At 41.9% G+C, this 21687-nt stretch overlaps 1 protein-coding gene across 2 annotated transcripts in view; it reads right to left on the reverse strand.

Moving 5' to 3' along the window:
- Window positions 1-1576: 1576 nt before the first annotated feature.
- WT1 (WT1 transcription factor) overlaps window positions 1577-21687 on the reverse strand; it is a 61849-nt gene continuing 41738 nt past the window's right edge. For both annotated transcript variants that reach the window (XM_036764361.1, XM_036764362.1), the window contains 5 exons: window positions 20314-20410; window positions 16024-16174; window positions 7955-8044; window positions 7114-7206; window positions 1577-1701 (listed from right to left, as the gene is read on the reverse strand). In XM_036764361.1, coding sequence (XP_036620256.1) covers window positions 1580-1701; window positions 7114-7206; window positions 7955-8044; window positions 16024-16174; window positions 20314-20410 — 553 coding nt within the window. In that variant the 3' untranslated portion in view covers window positions 1577-1579. The remainder of the gene's footprint in view (window positions 1702-7113; window positions 7207-7954; window positions 8045-16023; window positions 16175-20313; window positions 20411-21687) is intronic.

The following is a 21687-nucleotide window of genomic DNA, read 5'->3' on the forward strand; positions in this document are numbered from 1 at the left end:
AGAAAGAAAGAAAGGAAGGAAGGAAGGAAAGATGAAAGAAAGAAAGAAAGAAAGAAAGAAAGAAAGAAAGAAAGAAAGAAAGGAAAGAAAGGAAGGAAAGAAGGAAGGAAGAAAGGAAAGAAAGATAGAAAGAAAGAAAGAAAGAAAGGGAGGGAGGAAGGAAGGAAGAAAAAAGAAAAGGAAAGGAAAGGAAAGAAGGGGAAAGGGAAGAAGGAAGGAATTAGACTCAATTGGACGAAAACATTTGTAATCTAATACCAGTTGTGACGGAAGGCAGATGTTGGAATCTCACATGTCTCCTTTTTGAATGGGTTTTAATTGAAATTGAAGGTGAAAAATGCAGATTACATTCTTAAGTGTTATCATCATCATCATTATAATCATCAATATGTTAAAACAGTAACATCTGAACAGTGAGGCATCTAATATTTATACACTTTCTAATTTTAATTGGCTAAGAGCAATGCATTATCAGATAGATATTTACACAATCATTTCAAGCCACAGTCAATAATGAACTCCCTCCCTCAAAACAGAACAACAAAAAAAGACCCTCCCCCAACAATATATTTTCTCACACTGATAAGTCTCTTTCTTTTCCCCCACATATTCTTGTAGACCCAGAGTCTTTTTAAGTTACTTAGGAACAATTCTCAATGGAGATCCTGGACCAGCCCCCTTTTCTCTTAGTTTCATCTTAATTTTTACAACTTTGAAACCACATAACCAGTGTGGTCTCGCCATCACAATAAAGTCCTGAATGATAAGAACAATTTTCTGCTTCTCTAATATGAGGAGATGTGAACATCTCTAAAAATAAGCTGTAATTCATACCAAAATAACAATAATAAAATTTCGCCTCCACAGGACAGTTTCTTCAGATCACTATGACAATATTAAAAACAAGTTAACTTACTGGTAAAGATGCTTATGGATTTCGGTACAGAGGTACTGATCAGTTTTGATTTCTTTTTTAGCTGCTTTATAAACAAGAATTTTTTTTTCTTTAAGTCAACTGGTGGAAGAAACTTTCCTGCCATCCAGGTTAGAATCTCACTTGACCCCAGGGAATGCTGTGTGAGAAACCCACCCACCCCCAAATGCCCTGGTTTTCTGATTTATGTCTTGCTGTTAGTAAATGGAAACCGTGACAAAGTTTACATTAGCAGACACATAGACATGCCCCAGCCTATAAATATTCCACAACAGAAAATAGTGTCATGAATCCATCCCAAGAGAAATTCAAGGTTTCTTTGGGACTTTGGAGAAGGGGGTAGGGAAGGAAGCCTACCAACAGCAGCTCTCTTTCACAGTGAGAGCCCCAGGTTCAAGACGATACAGGTCTTACTGAAACTGGGACATTGAGCCCTGGGGAGTGAATGAAGAGATGGGAAAATGGAGGCCACCCTGCTGTCTGACAAACCTGGAACTGGTTCCATCTGAACGGGTAACTTGTCTTCACGGTCAGTTGTGGTTTCCTTATTGCAAAGGTGGCCGAGGATGAGTTTAAAAGCCCAGTTCCATAGTGGTTCATAGAACGTCCTGCCTGGGATATAGATGCATCCTCGAACTTGACCCTTTAAAGTGTCAGCTGGAGCTTCGTCATGTTCCTTTGGTGCATGTTGTGGTGACGCACTAACTCATCTGAGCGGGCAAATTTTTTCTGACAACTGGGCCACCGGCAGCTGAAGGGCTTTTCACCTGTTAATAGAAGAAATGATCAGGGTGCGGGCAGCTGAGGAAGCCGGCACATGCACAGCACCAAAGACAGGCCCAGGATCAAAGGCTTGGGTTAAGTCATGATAAAGGAACAGAAGGAGCTGCCATGAGAAGTCATCGGATCACAGGATTTAGGGCCAGATGGGACCTGAGAGGTCAGCTAGTCCAATGCCCTCATGTTACAGATGAGGAAACTGAGTCTCAGAGAAGGGAAGTGACTTAGAGCTGGAAGGGACCCTTACAGGTGATGAAGTCCAACTCCCTCATTTCACAGGTGAGGTAATTGAAGCCTAAGGAGGTTGTGACTTATTCAAGTTCACACAGGTAGCAAGTGTCCAAGGCTGGATTTGAACTCAGGTCCTTTAACTTTAGAGTCCTTTTTTTTTTCTTTAGAGCTCTTTCTACCATACCATCCTCTTTCTCAGAGGTGATGTACTCCAACCCCCTCATTTTAAATGAGATATCAGTTACTTTTCTAAGGTCACATAGGTAATAAGTACCCAAGGTGGGATTTGAATTCACTTCTTCTGACTCTAAATACTGCATTCTCCCCTACTGCACCATGAAGCCCCCTAGTGGGTGCTCTCTCAGTGAAGGTCTTCAGGATCAAGCTGGATGACCATCTTTCACCACATTGTCAAGTATCATCGAATACATTTATATTGTGATTAATAGAATAATAATCTATTGCATTTCTGTCCTTTTATCACTTGACACAATGAGGAGCAGGCCTCTGATCCTTGGACACTAGATGAGACACTAGATGGCTACTGGGATCCCTTCCAGCTCTGAAGTTCTGTGATCCTGAGTCTTGGAATTAGTTTGGGCTCTTTTCCTGAAAAAAAGCAAGCTTAATATGAACCAAAAAAGTGACATGGTCCTAAAGCCATCCAAGGGCACATTCATAGAAACAGGGTATCCAGGACCAGGAAGGTGATAGCACCTCCCTCTCCTCTGCTTTGATCAGACCACATCGGAAGCATTGTGTTCAGTCCTGGGACTAGGTAATCCAGAAGGTGTCAGGACTGGAAGCCAGGCCATATGAGAACAGATGGAAGAAACAGTGATCATAGGAGATAGATTTAGACGTGGACCTCAGTCATTATCTAGTCCAACCCCCCTCCCTCATTTTACAGATGAGGAAACTGAGGCCAAGGAAGTGAGGTGACTTGCCCAAGGTTACACAGGTAGTAAGCAGCAGAGCTGGGATTCGAACCCAGGTCCTCTGACTCCAAATCCAGCATTCTTTCCACTGCACCACACGGGTGATATTTACCCTGGAAAAGAGAAGACTTAGGGGGTACATACTCTCTCTTTACAAATGCTTAAGAGTTTTCATGGGGAAAAGAAAGGTTTTGCTTAGTCTCAGAGTTCATAAGTAGGAACGATAGAAGCAACAGAAGTGGATTTCGGCTTAATATACGGAGACATTTCCAAACAACACTGGAATGAGCTGTCTCGGCTCTGTCCCAGGAGGTGAGATGGATACTTGTCAGGGATAAAGTAGAGGAGAATCTTATTAAGGTGTGGGCTCAAGGACATGACCTCCAAGGCTCTTCCTGTCTCTGAGATTCTCTTAAAGTGTTTTCTAGAGAGATCCTTAAAATGTAGAGAGTGAAAGAGGTTTCTCTGAGGTAAGGTTGGTAACCTTTTTTGTACTCATAGATGCGTTTGGCAGTCTGGTAAAGTCTGTACAGCCCTTCTCAAAATCATGTTCATAAATACATAAAATAAAATACGTAGCTTTATAAAGGAAATCAAATAGATCAACCTATCATAAACAAAATAAAAAAGTTCACGGGCCCCCAGTTAAGAACCTATAGAGGAAATACATAGATTGGAATATTCTAATTAACAAGATATATAGAACAATCCATTGGCTCCTGCCTCTTGACATTTAATTAAATGCTGATCAAGTCCCTAAAAAACAAAGGTAACAAAATAAAATCTTAATTAGAGGACTTAAGGAATAGGGAAGCTTGAATAAATAGAATCTTTTGGTTCACTCGAATCTAAATAGAAAACATCTTTTTGTTTCATCTGCTGAGTACGAGGATCCTTGAGATGGGAGAAACTTTAGAGATGATAATTCTATGCCAACTCGGATCTGAAGAAGGAAATTTTATCTTTGAACTTTAAAAAAAAACTTTGTAAAAACCACTAGTTTTCTTTCCTGCATCAGTACATTGAGAATAAGGAGCCTTGCTGAATCTTTCCTTGGTAACTGAGAACTTTGCAGGGCATGGAAGAGAATACAATTTGGGAGGAACAGGGCTGGACTGAGATGTTTGTAAGCCGAGGGCATTTCTGCCTTACTAGCCTCCTAGTGGATACGCTTTTGTAAATGCATGTGATTTTGCAATAGAAAAGTCTCAAAAGCTCCATCCTAGGAGTTAGTTTCAAAGAGAGAGCAGAGAATGACCAACAGATAGCCTATGTGATTACACTGGTATCTCCCTCTGTCAAAAGATCAACAGAAAATTCCCTCTAATGTTGGACAAACCACCATGACAGATTGATGGGAAGATATGGAGAAGAGCCACACAGGCTGAGTGAACATTTAACTCTTCCAGCCATAAAAAAAAAGAATCTCACTGATCTTGAGGGTTCTGGTTGTTAGTTCTGCTTAGTTGAAGTCTTGTTTTATCAAGCTTTGCCTCCAACTCTTTAGATCGAAACTTCTCCCAGCTAAAGAGATCTCGGCACGCCCATCCAAAGGGTTGGCTACATAAGTCCGATAAAATCCGTTTCTTTCCAGTTTCTAAAAACTCATACGCCTTGCCAGAAACAGAAGAATATTAATCATACAAACACTACAGGAAATCATTCTATGGACCATTGGAAGGACCTTGGAAGGCCACCAGTGGCCTCAGTACTCCCTGTGAGCATCACCCATGTTGACTCTCATAGAAGGAATATCTGGAATCATCATATTAACTAGACTTTCCTAATGGCAACAATCACTTTGATATTATTTTTAAAGGGCTTGTGGTTACTACAGACAACTTCATGACTACTCATGGGAGCAAATTAAGCACTTTGGGAAAGTTTAATTCTTTCTAGCTACTAAAACACTCATTTGGTGCATTAAATTTTCTTATACTTGGGAGGAGGAGGGTGGAATTCAACTCTGGAAACTGGATGTGGATACAAGCCAAAAGGCAACACCAATCACTACTTCATTTTAGAGCTTCATCAACTTTTGCTTCAATTTTCTGCCCCTTTCAACATGGTAAAAATACAGCTAAGCAAACTATTCTTTTTGGATCAGAAAAAGAACCCCTGCTAATGTCAACTATCTCACTGATGGAGGCTGTTTTCAAATGAAATTGTCAACCTAATTATCAAGCACAGGTGCAGTTTTTTCAAAAGCATCTGGGAGATTTACCCTCTTCTCTCATGTTGGGTTCTCCCTCACCATATGGGGGTATACCCAGAAAAAGAGGAAGCTATTCCAGCAAGCTGCCCCAAATGTATAGGGTGTCCCAGAAATCTTATTTTAAGCTATTAACATTTAAAATTTCACTAAGACTTTTGAAATACCTTGTACGTGTGCAAAGAGTAGCCAAGTGAAATACCGGATACATGCTGTTGGACACTGTCCTTGGGAACTCTCTGCTAGGCCAGGGCAATCTGAGTCTGCACACATATCCTTATACCAAGCATGGTGACATAGGAAACAAGTAGAAGAGAAAGGCCTTCTGGGTCCTTAGCAACATCATTTCCCTTCTTTAGATTTTCCATAAAATGAGGGGGATGGACAAAACGGTTTTTAAGGCTCCTTCCAGCTCTAATTCCTATGACCCTGTGATCTGCAAGCATCTCTGTGGAAGGCAGAGATGTCTCTGCCCCTTCTCTGCCAAAGCCAGTCCTCACTCTCTTGCCATTGTAGATGGGAGAATCAGGCTCAGTGTACGTTTCAAGGTGAGCATGTAAGGGCCGCAACATGAGTTATGCGAGGTCGTTTATGAGAATCATAATGCGCAATGCTAATGGCAGCTAAATGACACAGTGGATAGAGCTCTGGGTCTAGAGTCAGGAAGACCTGAATTCAAATTTGGCCTCAGACTCTTAATAGCTGTGTGACCCTGGGCAAGTCACTTAACCTGTGTTTCCCTCATTTTCCTCAACTGTAAAATGGGGATAATAAGAACAGCACCTACCTCACAAGATTGTTGTGAGAATCAAAGGAAATGCTATCTATGGGCCCTTGGCACGGTGCCTGGCACAGAATAGGTGCTTTTTTAATGTTGGTTCCCCTCCCTTCCTTTCCCAAAAGAAGTGCTATCATTATTGTTTCTACAGGAAAACAAAACAGAACACTCACATTGGTTTGTGAAAAGCATTTCTTTTGATGGAATATAAGAAATAATATCAAATCTGTGTCCTTGGCCATTGGGCTGGAAATGAGCACATATGGGTTCAAGTGCTAGCTCTGACACTTGGTGGCTGTGTGACCTCGGGCAAATTCCTTTACCTCTCAAGGCCTTGTGTCTTCATCTAGAAAATGAAGAGGCTGGACTAGATGGCGTTTGAGGTCTCTGCTAACTCTAGGATTCTACGATCTCCACCGTCACCTCCCATTCCCATCATACTCTAAGGTTTACAATACATTTTCCTGCCAACAACTGAACAAATGAAGAGGATATACGGTATTTGAACTATTGCTCCCATTTTAACAGATGAAAGAAACCGAGTCTCAGAGAAGAAAAAGCCTAGCCTAGCATCACACAGCTAGGATCAGAGTCAAGGTCAGAACTGTCCTAATTCCAGTTCCAGTACTCTTTGCACTCTACCTTGCTGCCCCTCATAAGGAGCTACCTGGACTTGGGAAAAAACACTTAATCCCTCTGGACCTCAGTGAACTCATCTATTCTATAAGGGCTAAGTGACCTCTAAGGTTCTTTCAGGCTCTGACATTCTATGATTCTAGCAAGCACGATCCATCAGCCTGGAAGAATTATTCCTGGCCCCAGGGCAGTGGCTGCAAGATCTCTGAAACTGAGCCAAGACGGTTCATCTCTCCTAAAATAGAGAGAATGACCTTAGTGAGATCAATAAAGAGGAGTTATTGGGGGAGGGGTTGTGGCATGCTGCTTTTCCACTGAAGTTGATCATTGCCTAAAAATTAAATAGGGAATAAAAATCTGATTTTGAACAAGACTCTCTTCTATCTCTTCAGAGATAATCGATTTTTAAACAGGCAGGGTAGGAACTGGGGTTCTTATCTCTGCCTACTCTTTTTCCTTCCTTGAACATTTCAATGAATTGCCCTTTTCCTTGGGTTGGATTAGACCTGCCTGAATTTGGGCCCCCTTTCATCACAAACAAGTTCATTCCACATACACATCAAGAAAATAATGAAAAATAAATGTGAAGAAAAGTTTTACGCACTTGTTTTACCTGTATGAGTCCTGGTGTGAGTCTTCAGGTGGTCAGACCGGGAGAACTTTCTCTGACAGGTTTTACACTGGAATGGTTTCACACCTAAATAGATAGAGAGAGTCTAGTGCCAAACTGGAAAACCTCAGGGGTGAGCAAGGACGTTAGGTATGTCCCCCACCAAGAGACTTCCAACAGGTACTCCTCATTGGGATCACTATCCCAAACTCAAGGAAAAAAAAATGGCTCTCTGCACCAGCCTTCTTCTGTCTTGGGAGCTAGGTTCCCAACCAGAAATGTTCAGCTTCTTCCTAGCTCCATAAGAACTGAAATATACCTTCAGAGTCGGTTTGGAAAGTGGGTCACAAATAGCAAATTTCCCACCTCTAAAAACCTCTCTCTCTCTCTCTCTCTCTCTCTCCCCCACCCCCTGTGTCTATCTCTCTCTCCTTCTCTGTATCTCTCTCTCTCTCTCTCTCTCTCTCTCTCTCTCTCTATATATATATATATATATATATATATATATATACATATATATATATATATGTATATATATATATTTATCTGTCTCTCTCTCTCTCTCTCTCTCTCTCTCTCTCTCTCTCTGTCTGTCTCATTACTTCCAGATGACTGCTAACAGGACTAGTATTCTGTGGTTGGGAGGAGAAGTTGGGGGTGATTAAAATAATATCTTGGTTTTCTTTGTTTGAAGCAGAAAGCCAACAGAGATGAGAAACTTTAATGGAAATATTAAACAGAAGACTGACTCATGACCTAATTCCAACTAGCAGTATTCAGCATTAATGAGAGCCAAGAAAATATTCACATCCTGTCAAGAGCTGGCCCTACAAACCTGTGTGTCTCCTTTGGTGTCTTTTGAGTTGGTCCGACCGAGAGAATCGCCGTTCACAGTCCTTGAAGTCACACTGGTAGGGTTTCTCACCTTAAAAGGACACAGTTTGCACATGAAAAATAATATTGGACATTGGGAACAGAGAGACAAAGGACAACTGCCTCCATTGTGAATGAAGAATACCAAAGAGAAACAAGAAAGGCTTCTCTTGTGGATAATATTAAACCTCCATTTCTGGAACCATCCTTGCACAATCCCGGATGACAAATCCAGAATTGTGTATTATGGGAAAGTAAGATGTTGGAATCAACTCAATTCAATAGGTATTTACCAAGTACCTACTATGTGCTAGTCAACCAGCAAACATTTGTTAAACACTTGTATAAGAGACGCTGTGCTAAGCACTGGGTGTAAACAGAAAATCAAAATGTGAAAAACAAAAACAGTCCCAACACTCAAGGAGCATATATTCTAAAAATGGGGAAGACGATACATAAATATCTAGGTTCATACAAGATCAACACAAGAAGTTTGTATCAACCTTGTATGGACCTAATGTGAACATATTACAACCTCTACCCCCACCACCACCAATCCCAAGTACCCTGTAAAGTCCTGGAGGTCAGAAGCTGTCTCATTTCTATATTTACATCCCTAGAGCCTAGCACAATCCTTGGCACATAGTAGTTGCTTAATCCACACTAACCGATTGTTGGTTGATTGATTTCATCCACAAAAATACATAAATATGGTTTACTAAATTGTAAAGGTGTTGGGACTAAAAGGGGGAGTGAAGGGAACAAGCATTTATTAAGTGCCTACTATGTGTCGAGCACTATGCTAAATGCTTTACAAATATTATCTTATTTGACTAAAAGCTCATAGATAGTAAGCTAGAAGAGATCTCAGAGGTTATCTAATCTAACCTCATTTTAAAGATGGGGAAACAGAGCTTGAGAAGACAACAGGTAGTAGATAGCAGAGCTGGGATTTGAACCTGGGTCCTCTGATTCTGAGATCTCCATCCTCTGACACTTCTCAGCTCTGTGACCCTGGGCAAGTCAGTTAACCACTGTGTGCCTCAGTTTCCTCAACTGTAAAAATGGGGATATAACAGCACTTACCTCGCAGGGCTTTTGTGAGGATCAAAAGAGGTAATATTTGTAAACACCCTTAGCAGAGTGCTAGCACATAGTAGGTGCTACATAAATGCTTATTTCATCCTTACCGCCACCAATGGTAGAAACACCCACATTGGCAAAATCCAAGATAAGGGGTTCTTAAGTTTTTTGTCTATCAACTTTTAAAATATCTATGTTGATAACTGTATTTCCATGTAATTGACTTTCCTTGCAGTCCGCTGCATTTAATTTTATGCATTTGAAAGCCAGCATTTGGGGGGAGGAGGGCATGGCATATGGGCTTCCCCAGACTGCCCATGGGGTCCAGGACACAAAAAAGATTGCGAACTCCTGCGCTGAGTCCTCCAATAATAATAGCTGACATTTCTTCACCCTTTTAAGGTTTGTACAGATCTTAACATAGACTAATATCTCATGTGGTCTTCACAACCCTAAGAGGGAAATGCTATAATTAGTCCCATTTCTACACATGAGAAAACTGAGGCTGATACCATGAAGTGACTTGCTCAGGATCACAACACAGCTAGCAAGTATCTGGGGCAGGATTAGATCCCAGGCCTTTATGACTCCATTGTCTTATCCACATGATACACTGCCTCCCTTCAAGAGTGTTGTATTTGTAATCAGGAGGATCCCAACTGATACAGATACCTAACTGTATGCCCCTGGGCAAATCACTTAACCTCTCTGCCTCAGTTTCCCAATCTGTAAAATGGAATAAGACTCAACAAGACTTGTTGAGTAGATCAAATAAAATAATATATGTCAACTTAATTTAAAATCCTTAAAGTACCATTGAAATGGTAGTTATTATTATGAAAAGAAAATGTTGACTGCTTCTTAACAGGGAAGATTAGATGCCTGGATTGTGAAACTGCTTTTCAAGGTCTGGCCTCAGTAAGTGAAGCCCCCTCCATAGAAAAATCAGTCACACTAATGCTGGGAACTAAGCCGAAGAGGCCAGCTTAGTGACCGCAGGGTCTTCCTGGCTTCTCTGTGGAATTCCCAGGCCTAAGAGGTGGAAAGTTGGAGTAGGATATGTCTATGGCTCTGCAACCACTTCTACAAGCTAGGATTTTCCAGAAGGCTATAAATGTCTTAACAACATTTTTTCAAAAATTAATTATGGGGAGGAAAAGTTGCTAACTATAGTAGCAAGAACATAGAATCGTGGAATTTGACAGCTGAAACGGACCTTGGAGCTCATTTTGACCACCCCTTACCTGAAGCAGGCATCCCTCTACAATGAGGGTTCTGAGCCTGGCATTCACGGGCCCCCAGAAGTCCTGTGGATAGATTTCAGGGGAATTGTGGGCTTGAATGGAGGAAAAAATTACAGCTGTATTTTCTCTGACTTCTAGCTACAATTTAGCATTTTCATCTATTGTTCAAAGACTTTATTCCGAGAAGGCATGCATAGGCTTCACCGGACTGCCAAAGGGCCATGACACAAAAAGCCAATCAGTCAATAAACATTTATTAAACACCCTACTGTGTGCAAGGCACTGGCAAAGGAGAAATTATGAAGAACTCTTGCTTTTCAGCATCCCGGGAGGCCAACAGCATCTTGGTATGTAAGACAGAGATAGGGACAGGACCTGTAATTTCATTGGGATGAGGCCCTCCCAGGTGAGAAAACTCCCTCTACCAATGCAGGATAGCCCCTCTTCCACAAATTATAATGTGAGAAAGCTGCCAACGCCATTGAGAGAAAATTAAGTGACTGACCCAGAATTCCACAATCAGTATGTGTCAGAGGCTTAGCACAGTGCCTGGCACATTGTAGGAGCTTAATGTTTATTGACTGACTGGCTGGACTTGGACCCAAGTTTTCCTAGGTTCAAAGCTAGCTCACAATCCCCCATACCACCCTATCTGTCTCAGTGTGTATGTGTGAATGTATATGCATGTGTGTATATATGTATAATAGATGTATAAATGTGTATGTGTATGTGTATATGTGTATGTATGTATACATATACATGTATATGGATTTTTTCTTGAAGATCAGTTGGTCCACAAACGTTAAGCACTATGTACAAGATAGTTAGTGCAAGTTAGGCACTGGCAATACAAAGATAAAATGGTGACTGTCCTCAAGAATCTTACATTCATTCTATCCAGGAAAACAAAGGAGAAAGGGAAAGAGAATAAACATTTAGATGGTACCAACTATGTGCCAGGCACTTTGCCAAGTGTTTTTCTTTTTTCTTTTTTTAAACAAAAACTGTCTCATTTGATCCTCACAACCCTGGGAGGTAGATGCATTAGCCCTATTTTACAGTTGTGGAAACTGAGGCAAATAGAAGCTAAGTGCTCAGGGTCACACAGCTAGTAAGTATCCAAGGCAAGGTTCGAACTCAGGTCTTCCAGACTCCAGGCTCAGGGCCCCATCCACTGCATCACCACATACCCATGAAAATGGATACATGTTGTATACAAGGGGCGACATATGCACAATATGTTGAAAGGTATTTTTTGGAAGGAGACATTCACAGCTGAATGAGTGACCAAGAGCCTTGGAAGAGGGGGAGCTTGAGTTAAAACCCAAAGGAAAGAAGAGATTCTAAGAGAAGGCCTGGGGGACAGGCTGGGTCAAGACATGGAGATGTGAGTGAGGGATAGTTGGAAGGCCAGCTTGACTGAGCCGTAGAAGGGAAGGAGAGTGACATAGAGAACGAGGCTGGAGAAGCAGGTTGGGGCCAATCTGGGGAGAACTTTCAACTCTAGACAGAGGAGCTTATCGCTGATCTCAGAGACAATAATTTTCCATTACATTAGAGTCTTGAACTTGAACTGTCACTGATAACTAATGACATGTGACAGCTGAAACCCACTTCCCTCCTCTCAGGAGAAAGGCAGGAGGCTCTGCGTGAGTGATGCTGCCTGTGCAATCAGGGAAGATCACCGGATAGGTTGGTTTTACTGAACTGTTTTCCTTTATTACAAGGTAAGGTTTGATGTGAAGTATTGAAAGTATTGGAAAATGACTGACCGAAGTATGCCGCCCACCTCCTGGTGGGGTGATGGGCTCAAGATGCAGAATGAGACATAGATATTTTTTGGACATGGTCCACTCTGGAATTTGTTTCACTTGACTATGCATAGGCTTTCTTTTTTTCCCAATCAGGGAGGAAGAGGAAAAGATTATTAACTTTTTAAATTTAATTTGAAAAAGAAAATTACTAACATCAAAAGGCATAAATAAAACACTTTTTAAAAATTACTCTCAATTTCTAATTCTTTGGAAACTCCATCTTTTGTATTATATGAAAATTTACTGTATCATCATTTTTCTAATCTTTGTCCTTAAATGAAATACTTGGCCAATGTTAACATTAATTTGAGTTTGTACATGAGTTACCATTTCTCAAATGCACTTCAATTTAATCATGAAGAATTGGGTGATGAAAGGTGTATAATAGGTCTGTTCAATAAATATGTATTAAGTGTCTGTTATGTGTAGAGCACTGTGTGGGGTACTGTGGGGAAAGACAACGCTTAGATAAGATAGAGTCCCTTCTCCTCTCTTGGGACTAACTTATAGCCTACAAGGGGGTAAGACTCTGGTCCATATAGCATTACGTAAGTTTATTGTGGAGATCTTTGAGGAAGGAAAAGGGAAGTCCTTAATGACCAGGCAGATCACGGATAGCTTCCTGGAAGAGGCAGAATTTGCTCAGGACTATAAAGGTCAAGTAGGAATTCAGTGGGCAAAGAAGGGGGGGGGCGTATTCCCAGGAAATGATGTCACCAAAAGCAGAGAGAGCGTGAGAGCACAATCTGTGTTTGGGAGGCAGAGAGATGTTCAGTTGAGCTGGAATATAGTGTGCTTGAAGGGGGATAATTTGAAATCAGGACAAGAAAGTAGATGGGAGATTGTCACGGCCTTGAAGGCCAAGCAAAAGAATTCCAACTTTGGCAGGAACCAAAAATGCCCTTGCACTAACTGTTCCCATGCCTAAAATGTGTTCCCTCCTCACCTTGGTCTGTTATAGTATCCCTTATTTCCTTCAAGGCTCAATTCAGGTGGCCCCTCCTACAAGAAGCCTTTGCTGATTACTGCAATTGTTAGGTCACTCTGCCTCTCCCTCAAAATTATTTTGCCATAGTTTCTATATATTTGATATTGATTTATTTATGTACACATTGTTCCCTCCCCTAGAATGTAAGGTCCTTGAGGGCAGTTATTCAGTTAGTCAATAAATATTTATTAATTATCTAGTATGTGACAGGCACTGTGCTAAGTGCTGGGAATACAAAGAAAGGCAAGAGACAGTCCCTACCCTCAAGGGGCTTAGAATCTAATGAGGGAGACAGCATGCAAACAAGAAGGTACAAGTAAGATTGTAGATAGGATAAACTAGTGATAATCAATGGAGGGAAAGCACCAGCATTGAGGGGGCTTGGGAAAGGCCTCTTGTCTTTATTTTTGTATCCCTTATACCTAATAGAGTGCCAGAAACGCACAATACCCCAAATAAGGAATTGTTGAATAAATAAATGAAACACTGAGGATTTAGGGGAAAGAGGGGATGCATGCCCAGATTTTGTAGTCTAAATACATCTTGCTTCCCAGCAGAAGTGCATTTCATCATCATCATCATCATCATCATCATCATCATCATCATCATCATCATCATCGTCATCGTCATCATTATAATAGCAAGACTGAAACTTTTCTTCCCAGATGGAGATGATGTTACTGACCCAACATCATCAGTAAACCGTGGGCCTTGAATTGTGTTTCCATCGTTTGGGGAAAATTGTCACTACTCCAACCATGTACTCACATCTGTTAAGGAATGTTAAGGGGTCCTCTGAAGCCTGTTGACACATCCAACATCCATGTAGACCAGCACCCCATATTTATGAAATGCCTGGCCACAAACTAGCCCAAGAGTCTCTGTGGCCATGAATAGAATAGAGCCAACTGGCCTTTACAACAGGAAAAACATGACCTTGACCTCATAAGTATTGCATTCTCATCCACTGGGATTGTGCTAGACAGTCATGTAGCTCTTTTAAAGAGAATTGGAAAAAAAAATAAAAAGATTTCCCAAAACACTCCACCCTTCTCAACCCACTCAAAATTTCTAATGGCTTGCAAAGTCGAATATCTCTTTGATATCTCTCATTTCTTCTTTGCTCCTCAGTTGTGGCCAAAGTGGTGGTCCCTCAAAGAAGGAATGGGCCAATGGGTAGGCTGGAAGCAAAGACTCACTGAATCTCAAAGCTGCAAGGAACCTCAGTGACCATCAAATCCAACTGGTATCTTAAAAAGACTTCTCTCTCCAACATCCCCGACAAGTCGCCATCCAGCCTTTCTTTGAAGATCGCCCGAGATCAGGAACTACTCTCCCATAGCAGCACATTCCACTTTCAATAACCCTAACTGCTAGGAGGGTTTGACTCAACAATAATAGCTAGCATTTCTACAGCATTCTAAGGTTTGCAAAGAGCTTCACATCAGTTATTTCGTTTGATCCTCACTATAGAGTATCGGGCCTGGAATTAGGAAGACTCATCTTCCTAAGTTCAAATCCAGCCTCAGACGCTTCCTAGCTGTGTGACCTGGACAAGTCACTTCTTCCTGTTTGCCTCAGTTTCCTCATCTGTAAAATGAGCTGGAGAAGGAAATGGCCAGTATCTTTGCCAAGAAAACTCCAAATGGGGTCACAAAATGTCGAACATGACTGAAAAATGACTGAACAACAATAAGATGAGGATCTGTGTTTACAATTCTGTGAAATAGGTACTATTTTATCCTATTTTTTACAAATGAGGAAACTGAGACTGAAAGGTTATAAGTAGGCAACTTGCCCAGGATCATACGGTTAATAAGTGACTGCTGCAGGGTTGGAATTCTTCTTCCTAATTCCAAGTCTAGGACTCTATCCACTACCCCAGAAATCTGCCCTAAATTGACCTCTTTGTAACTCCCCTCCACTCGTTTCCTCCTAGATTTGAGAGAACAAATCTAGTAACCAGTGCCTTCCTTGTCCATGTGTCAGTCTTTTCTATGTGAGGACAGCTAATGTTCTCCCCCTCCCTCCCTTCCATTTTCTCTTCTCCAGATTAAACATCTTCAGGTCTTTTGTTTGCTCTTCATATGACTAGAACTTAAGAACCTTCGTCATCCTGGTTTTCTTCTTTTCTTCAACTTATTCGTAATAGGTTACTCGTAGCCTTCCTACAATAGGTTGCTGTTCCATCATGTCCAACTCTTTGTGACCCCAGTTGCTGTTTTCTTGGCAAAGACACTGCAGTGGTTTTTCCATTTCCTTCTTTAGCTCATTTTACAGATGAGGAAACTGAGGCAAGCAGGATTAAGTGACTTGCCCAGGTCACACAGCTAGTAAGTGTCTGAGGCTGGATTTGAACTCAAGAAGACGGGTCTTCCTGATTCCTAGCCCAGTACTCTATCCACTGCACCACCTAGGTACTCCTAAAATATGGGCTCAGAACTGAGCACAATATTTCAGACGTAGCGGCACCAAGAAAGAATCTGCTCTAGTGGGACTCATAGCAGTATGGGGAATTGAATAAAACACAAGACTTGGAGTCAGGAGGACCTGAGTTCAAATCCTACCTCAGATACTCACTGGTTACATGAATGAGCCTCTCAGTGCATCCATTTCCTCATTTGGAAAGGGTTGATTTGATGGGCTCCAAGGTGCCATCTAGCTCTAAATCTAACACCTCTTTCTTCCTCCATTCACCCCTGTTAACCCATCCTTAAACCTCCCAAAACCCTTCTTACTTCCCACTACAGAAATCCTTGTTTCCCTCTCAACATCCTTAAACCCACCTTGGACCCAGATTTGAAATACTTACATAAGGTTCTAAGGGTAAATCCCAGAGGTTGCTGTCCAACACGGAACAGCTAGGAGTGAGCTCAGACAAAAAGTAGTGAAACTGACTTACCAGTATGCTTTCTGCTGTGCATCTGTAAGTGGGACAGCTTAAAGTATCTCTTGTTGCAGCCTGGATACGCACACATGAATGGGCGTTTCTCATTGGTCTCCGTTGCCGACCTCACAATAGTAGGGGCCACCCCGGGCACTCGCCGAACATCCTGTAATGACAAAACCACAGGTCAGATGAAGTGTTACCTCTTGTAGTATAACTGTTAAGGATAGATCAGAACACCTAGGTCTGTCCCTGGTGGGGGGTGGGGAGGTGGGTGGAATGGACAACTGGGTGGCACCATAGTGCATAGAGCACTGAGCTTGGAATCAGGGAGACTCGTCATCGTAAGTTCAAATCCAGCCTCAGACACTTCCTAGCTGGGTGACCCTGGGCAAGTCACTTAATCCTCTTTGCCTCAGTTTTCTCATCTTTAAAATGGGCTGAAGAAAGTAATGGCAAACCACTCCAGTATCTCTTGCCAAGACAAATGGGGTCACAAAGAGTCAGACACAACTGAACAACAACTTTCACCAACAATGGAAGAAAAATAAACAGCTCTGACAAAATGACGAGCCAGGAAAGCTCCCAAAACATTATAAGTCTCTGCCTTTCCCCTTCTCCATGGGAGCCAGTGAGGTTGTACATTAAAAGCCATTGATTCAAAAAACTATAAAGTTGCTCATATTCTTTGACCTTGTGATTCTCCTTTGGGAAATAAGACCCAAGGAAGGAAAAATAGCCAACATTTCTATTTAGCTGCCAGGCTTACAAGTGCTTTATGTACATCATCTCATAGTGACCCTGTGGAGTAGGAACCAAGAGATATTATTATGCCAAAGAAACAGAGACTCAGTCACTGAATAACTTGTCCAGGATCACCCAACTGGGGTCAGAGGTGAGATTCAAACTTATGCTTTTCCTGACTCCAAGTCCAGAACTCTCATTGATACCATGATGTTCCCCAAAGTAATAACAAGAGGAGGTAAGGAAAAAAGGAATTCGTATAAAAAATAGTCATTTGTTGTTCAGTCATTTCTTAGTCATGTTTGACTCTTCGTGACCCCATGTGGGGTTTTCTTGGCAAAGATACCGAAGTGGGTTGCCATTTCCTTCTCCAGCTCATTTGACAGATGAAGAAACTGAGGCAAACAGAGTGAAGTGACTTGTCCAGGGTCACATAGCTAGTGAGTGTCTGAGGCTGGATTTGAACTCAGGAATTTGAGTCTTCCCAACTCCAGGCCTGGCATTCTATTCACTGTGCCACCTAGCTGCCCCTAGATGACCATTTTTAAAAACTGTAATTTCATTCCTCCTCTCATGAGGAATATCCTGTACCCAAGCATATCATCCCCTACTCTGTGACAGTCTTAACCCTAACAGATTATGTGACTTTGCTAGGGTAGAACAGCTGGTAGACTTGGACCCAGCTCTTTCTGACTTTGAGACTGGCTGCCCACTGCCAACCTCATTTACCCCCTAGTCATGATCTCCTAATATTTTAGTCTATCTTCAACTACCTATACATCTCCTTAGTCATTTTAGTTCACCTTGTTGCTTTCTTAAGGTTCTTTATTCTAGGTACAAAGCCAGGATTTTGTAGATTCTCCCACACCTATAGGTCATCTTGCCTACTAGGGAGACATCTTAACTATCCACTCCCTCCAATGCCTAGCATATAGTAGGTGTTTATTAAGCTGGATGGAAAGATGGATGGATGAGTGAGTGAGTGAATGAATGAATGAGTGAGTGGGTGAACGAGTAAGTGAATGAAAGAAAGAGTGAATGAATGAATGAATGAATGATGCACTTAACACGAAGTGCTAGAAATGTTAGAAACTTAGGATGGTTAGAACCGAAAGGACTTTAGAGCGTAGAACATCAGAGAAAGCCCTTAGAACAGAATATTTTAGAGCTATAAAGAACGTTTAAGCCTAATATATTTGGGATTCAAACCCTGGTTTTCTGACCCCCAATCCAGTGGCTTTTCCCACCATATCATAGTCTCCTACATGTTGCCTCTGCTAATAGAGAATCAAGGAAGGTAGCCTCCTCAGCCTCTGACCTAGTGGCCATTCCAGCCCATTCGTGCATCTCTAGAAAAGGAAGCCCTTCATCAGGTTCCAGTTTACTCTTTTCCCTATCCTATTCAGAGACTGGAATATTTAGGAATCTCTCAAGATTTCCTTGAGCTCCATTAGCCATTCATCAACATGCAACGACAAGCTTTAAGTGCCTACTATATCATAGATGTTATTCATTCATTATTCCATTTAGTCATTAACAATTATTAAGCATGCGACAAACAGGAAGGGTGTTGGATTTGAAGCCAGAGAACCATGTGCTGCCTGTGTGGCCTTGGGTTTGTCCCTCAGCCCTTCTAGACCTCAGCTCCTCATTTATAAAATAAGGGGGTTAGACTGAATTATGTCTAAGGTCCCTTCGTACTCTAAAATCTATTATTCCATGCTCTTCTGCTATGTCCACATAAACAATAATAATACAATGTTTTAAAGTTTGCAAAAAATACTTTTCATGTATTATTTAGGTCTCCCCAGTAGACCGTAAGCTTCTTGCTTTTTTCTTGGCATGCCCAGCTCTCAGCACAGTACCTTGAAGATGTAAGAAATTTTTATTGATTTGGGTCTTTTTAAACTTTAAATCTATGGTCTTTTGAGCCTCACTGATTATCTCATTTGAGTAGCTCCGAGTGTAGAGGTTCCTTCCTTCCTTCCTCATTTCCTTTTTTTAATTCCTTCTTTCCTTCCTTCCTACTTTCATTCTTTCCTCCCTCGATTCTTTTCTTTATTCCTTTTTTCCTTTCCTTCCTTCCTTTCTCCCTCCATTTCTTCCTTCCTCATTTCCTTTTTATCCCTTCTTTCCTTCTTTCCTCACTCCCTTCTTTTTCCTGCCTATTTTCCTTCTTTCCTTCCTTTCTTAATTTCTTTTTCTTTCTCTTTGTTTTTTCTTTCTATATTTCCTTCATTTTCTTTTTCTTTCTTCTGTCTACTTACTTTCATTCTCTTTTTTCCTCTTTTCTCCTTTCTTTTTTCTTTATTTCTCTCATTTTCTTTCTTTCTCTTTTTTTTTCTTGGTCTCCCCAGTGTCTTGCACATAAGAGATGCTTACTGAATGCTGGTTGTACTGAATTGAATACAGTATGAAGGCAGTGGTCAAATGGGAGTTTCTATATTAGATAAATTATCTGGAACATCAGGGTCTATCTTACCCCATCAGAAGGCACAGTAAAGTAAGATCATTGTGTTTCATCACAAAGAAACTTCACTGGAAACATTAAGGAGGATCTCTCAATTGATAATGCCAGCAGCGCTCTGGCCAATTCCAGTTATTTCTAATCTTGGGCACTAGTTACTTTGAAGAAAGCATCATGCATGTGATATGAGTTGTAACAATAAGCCAGTTACAGTACCAACCTTTGGTAACTGTATTCATTTTCAAGCCTTTGAAAAGAGCTGAGGAGGTGGCCTTCAACAAAAGTCTCTGATTTTTCAGAAACTTTTTAACTGTTATTTTGCCTTGAATTTGTAGCTCCCTGGGGGCGAGTCCTTCCCTTACACTGGCCCATTGTTAGGGTGGCTCCCTCTGGACAGGGGAAGCCAATGTACAAGGTCAGCCCAATAGCAGGACCACCCTGAATAAAGAATAACTGACATTTTTCACAACTGCCAAGTGCTCTCCATACATTAGAACATTTGACCCTCAGTAATGACCTGGTGAGGTTGGGACTCCAAGTCAAATCATCGCCATTTTATAGAGGAGGGAACTGGAGCTCAGGGAAGTGGCTTAGCCTACTGGATACAATGCTAGACTTGGAATCTCGATTTCCTCATCTGTCAGATGATGAGGGTTGGACTTGACCACTTCGGAAGTCTCTTCTGGCTCTAAATTTGTGATCTTATGATTTGTCCATGGTCACACAGCTACTAAGCCTCAGAGACAGAGGCAGGTGTTAGCGGCATCATTTTATGGATAATGTAGTTTCAGATGCAAACTCTGTTCCTCCTGATCCCAGGTCCTGCAGGAGTCTTATATCCCCTCACGGCCTCTCAAGGTAAAGGAAAGTTGAAGAGGAGGAAGGGGCAGGAAGGATCTCGGTTTGAGTCATAGAGTTTATATTGGCCTGCGGAGGAGTAGGAAGCCAGCTTATCTGGAGGATGGGGGTCCTTGCTGTCAACAAGAGAAGCCCTAAAATTAGCAGCAGATTATCCAATGCCCAACCAATAGTCAGCGAAGAACCAAAAGGCGGGTTTGTGGGAAGGTGAGTGGGGGGAAGTAGGAAATACTCACTTGTATTCCTCTAAAGACGCCATGAGTATGTATTCTATATTGGGCTCCACAGAGGATCGGGGTGGTGTGGTTATCATTTTCATATCCTGTGGTATGGCTGCAAGCATAAAGAGAGAACTCATGAAGTTCACAGCTTCCAATCCAAGAGGGAGATTCCTTTAGAAGCCCCAAAAACAGACATCTGGCTTTGACCTTTGACCTGGGAGGGGGAGGGGAAGCCAAACCAGCTTAAATGCAGCGTTGGGCCATTGGAGCAAACTGCTCATTCATCCCCCTGGCCTTCTCTGTGGCCTGGAGTGGGTGAGAAGCCCTCAGCCCCTGGGCCCATATCTCAGAGAGTCCATTTCTCATGAGGTGAGTGGACAGGACTCCAAGGAGAAGCTTCATTTTCAGCTAAGATGTTTACCATCCAAACTGCAGACCCGACTGGGCGAGAGCATCTTAGGAATGAGCAGAATGCTTCAAGTTTAACTTTAAGTACCCTGGATTTTTGTCAGCACCTCATGACTCAGATGTTACCAGATAACACCAAGCAAGTGATGACATTTACAAGAATAGATGCTGTGGCCTAAGCAGGGGGGATTACAAATCAGTGGCCTAGCTCCACTTAACCCCCAGATCAGCTTTCCAGATTAGTTTAACCCTTTGTGCCTGATTCAGGCTGTGCCCAAAGATAAATCCCTGACACCCTCCTCCCCCCGCAAAAAAAAAACATTAGAATAATCTCCCTCTCCTGACCAAGGCACTCGGGAGAACCTAGGGGAGTTAAGAAAAACACTAAGGATGAGATAGATTCCTCCAACCAATCTACAAGTAAGGAAATGTTGGTGGTTGATCTATAAGAACAGTGAGGTGCTGGGGTGGTGGGTGAAGGCCCCCAGAGAGAAGGCCATTAAGAATGTGCCCCCCAGGGTGGGCTGGCACAATGAACCCATGTTCTATGCAACCCCAGTGGGTAGAGTCTGGATTCATAAATTACTAATGTCCCTGAATTTAAGCAGCATTGTATAAGGGGTAGAAGGTGGGACTGTGGAATCAGAAAGACCTGAATTCAAACCCTCCCTCCAACCGTTATAAAAGTAAGAGCTTCACTTCCTACCAAACTACATACTACTGGTGTGGCTGTGGGGGGCTATCACTTAAACCTCAGTTTTCTCATCTGAAAAATGGCTGGATTGGACCAGATGACCTCCAGAAGCCAGAAAGGGCATCAAAATGTGTTTTAATGACTAATGCTCCCAACTTCTGTTCAGTCATTTTAGCAGTTGTGTCTGACTCTCTGTAACCCCATTTGGAGTTTTCTTGGCAAATATACTAGGGTGGTTTACCATTTCCTTCTCCAGCTTATTTTTTACAGATGAGGAAACTGAGGCA

Source organism: Trichosurus vulpecula, chromosome 6, assembly GCF_011100635.1.
Source record: "Trichosurus vulpecula isolate mTriVul1 chromosome 6, mTriVul1.pri, whole genome shotgun sequence".
Taxonomy (NCBI): domain Eukaryota; kingdom Metazoa; phylum Chordata; class Mammalia; order Diprotodontia; family Phalangeridae; genus Trichosurus; species Trichosurus vulpecula.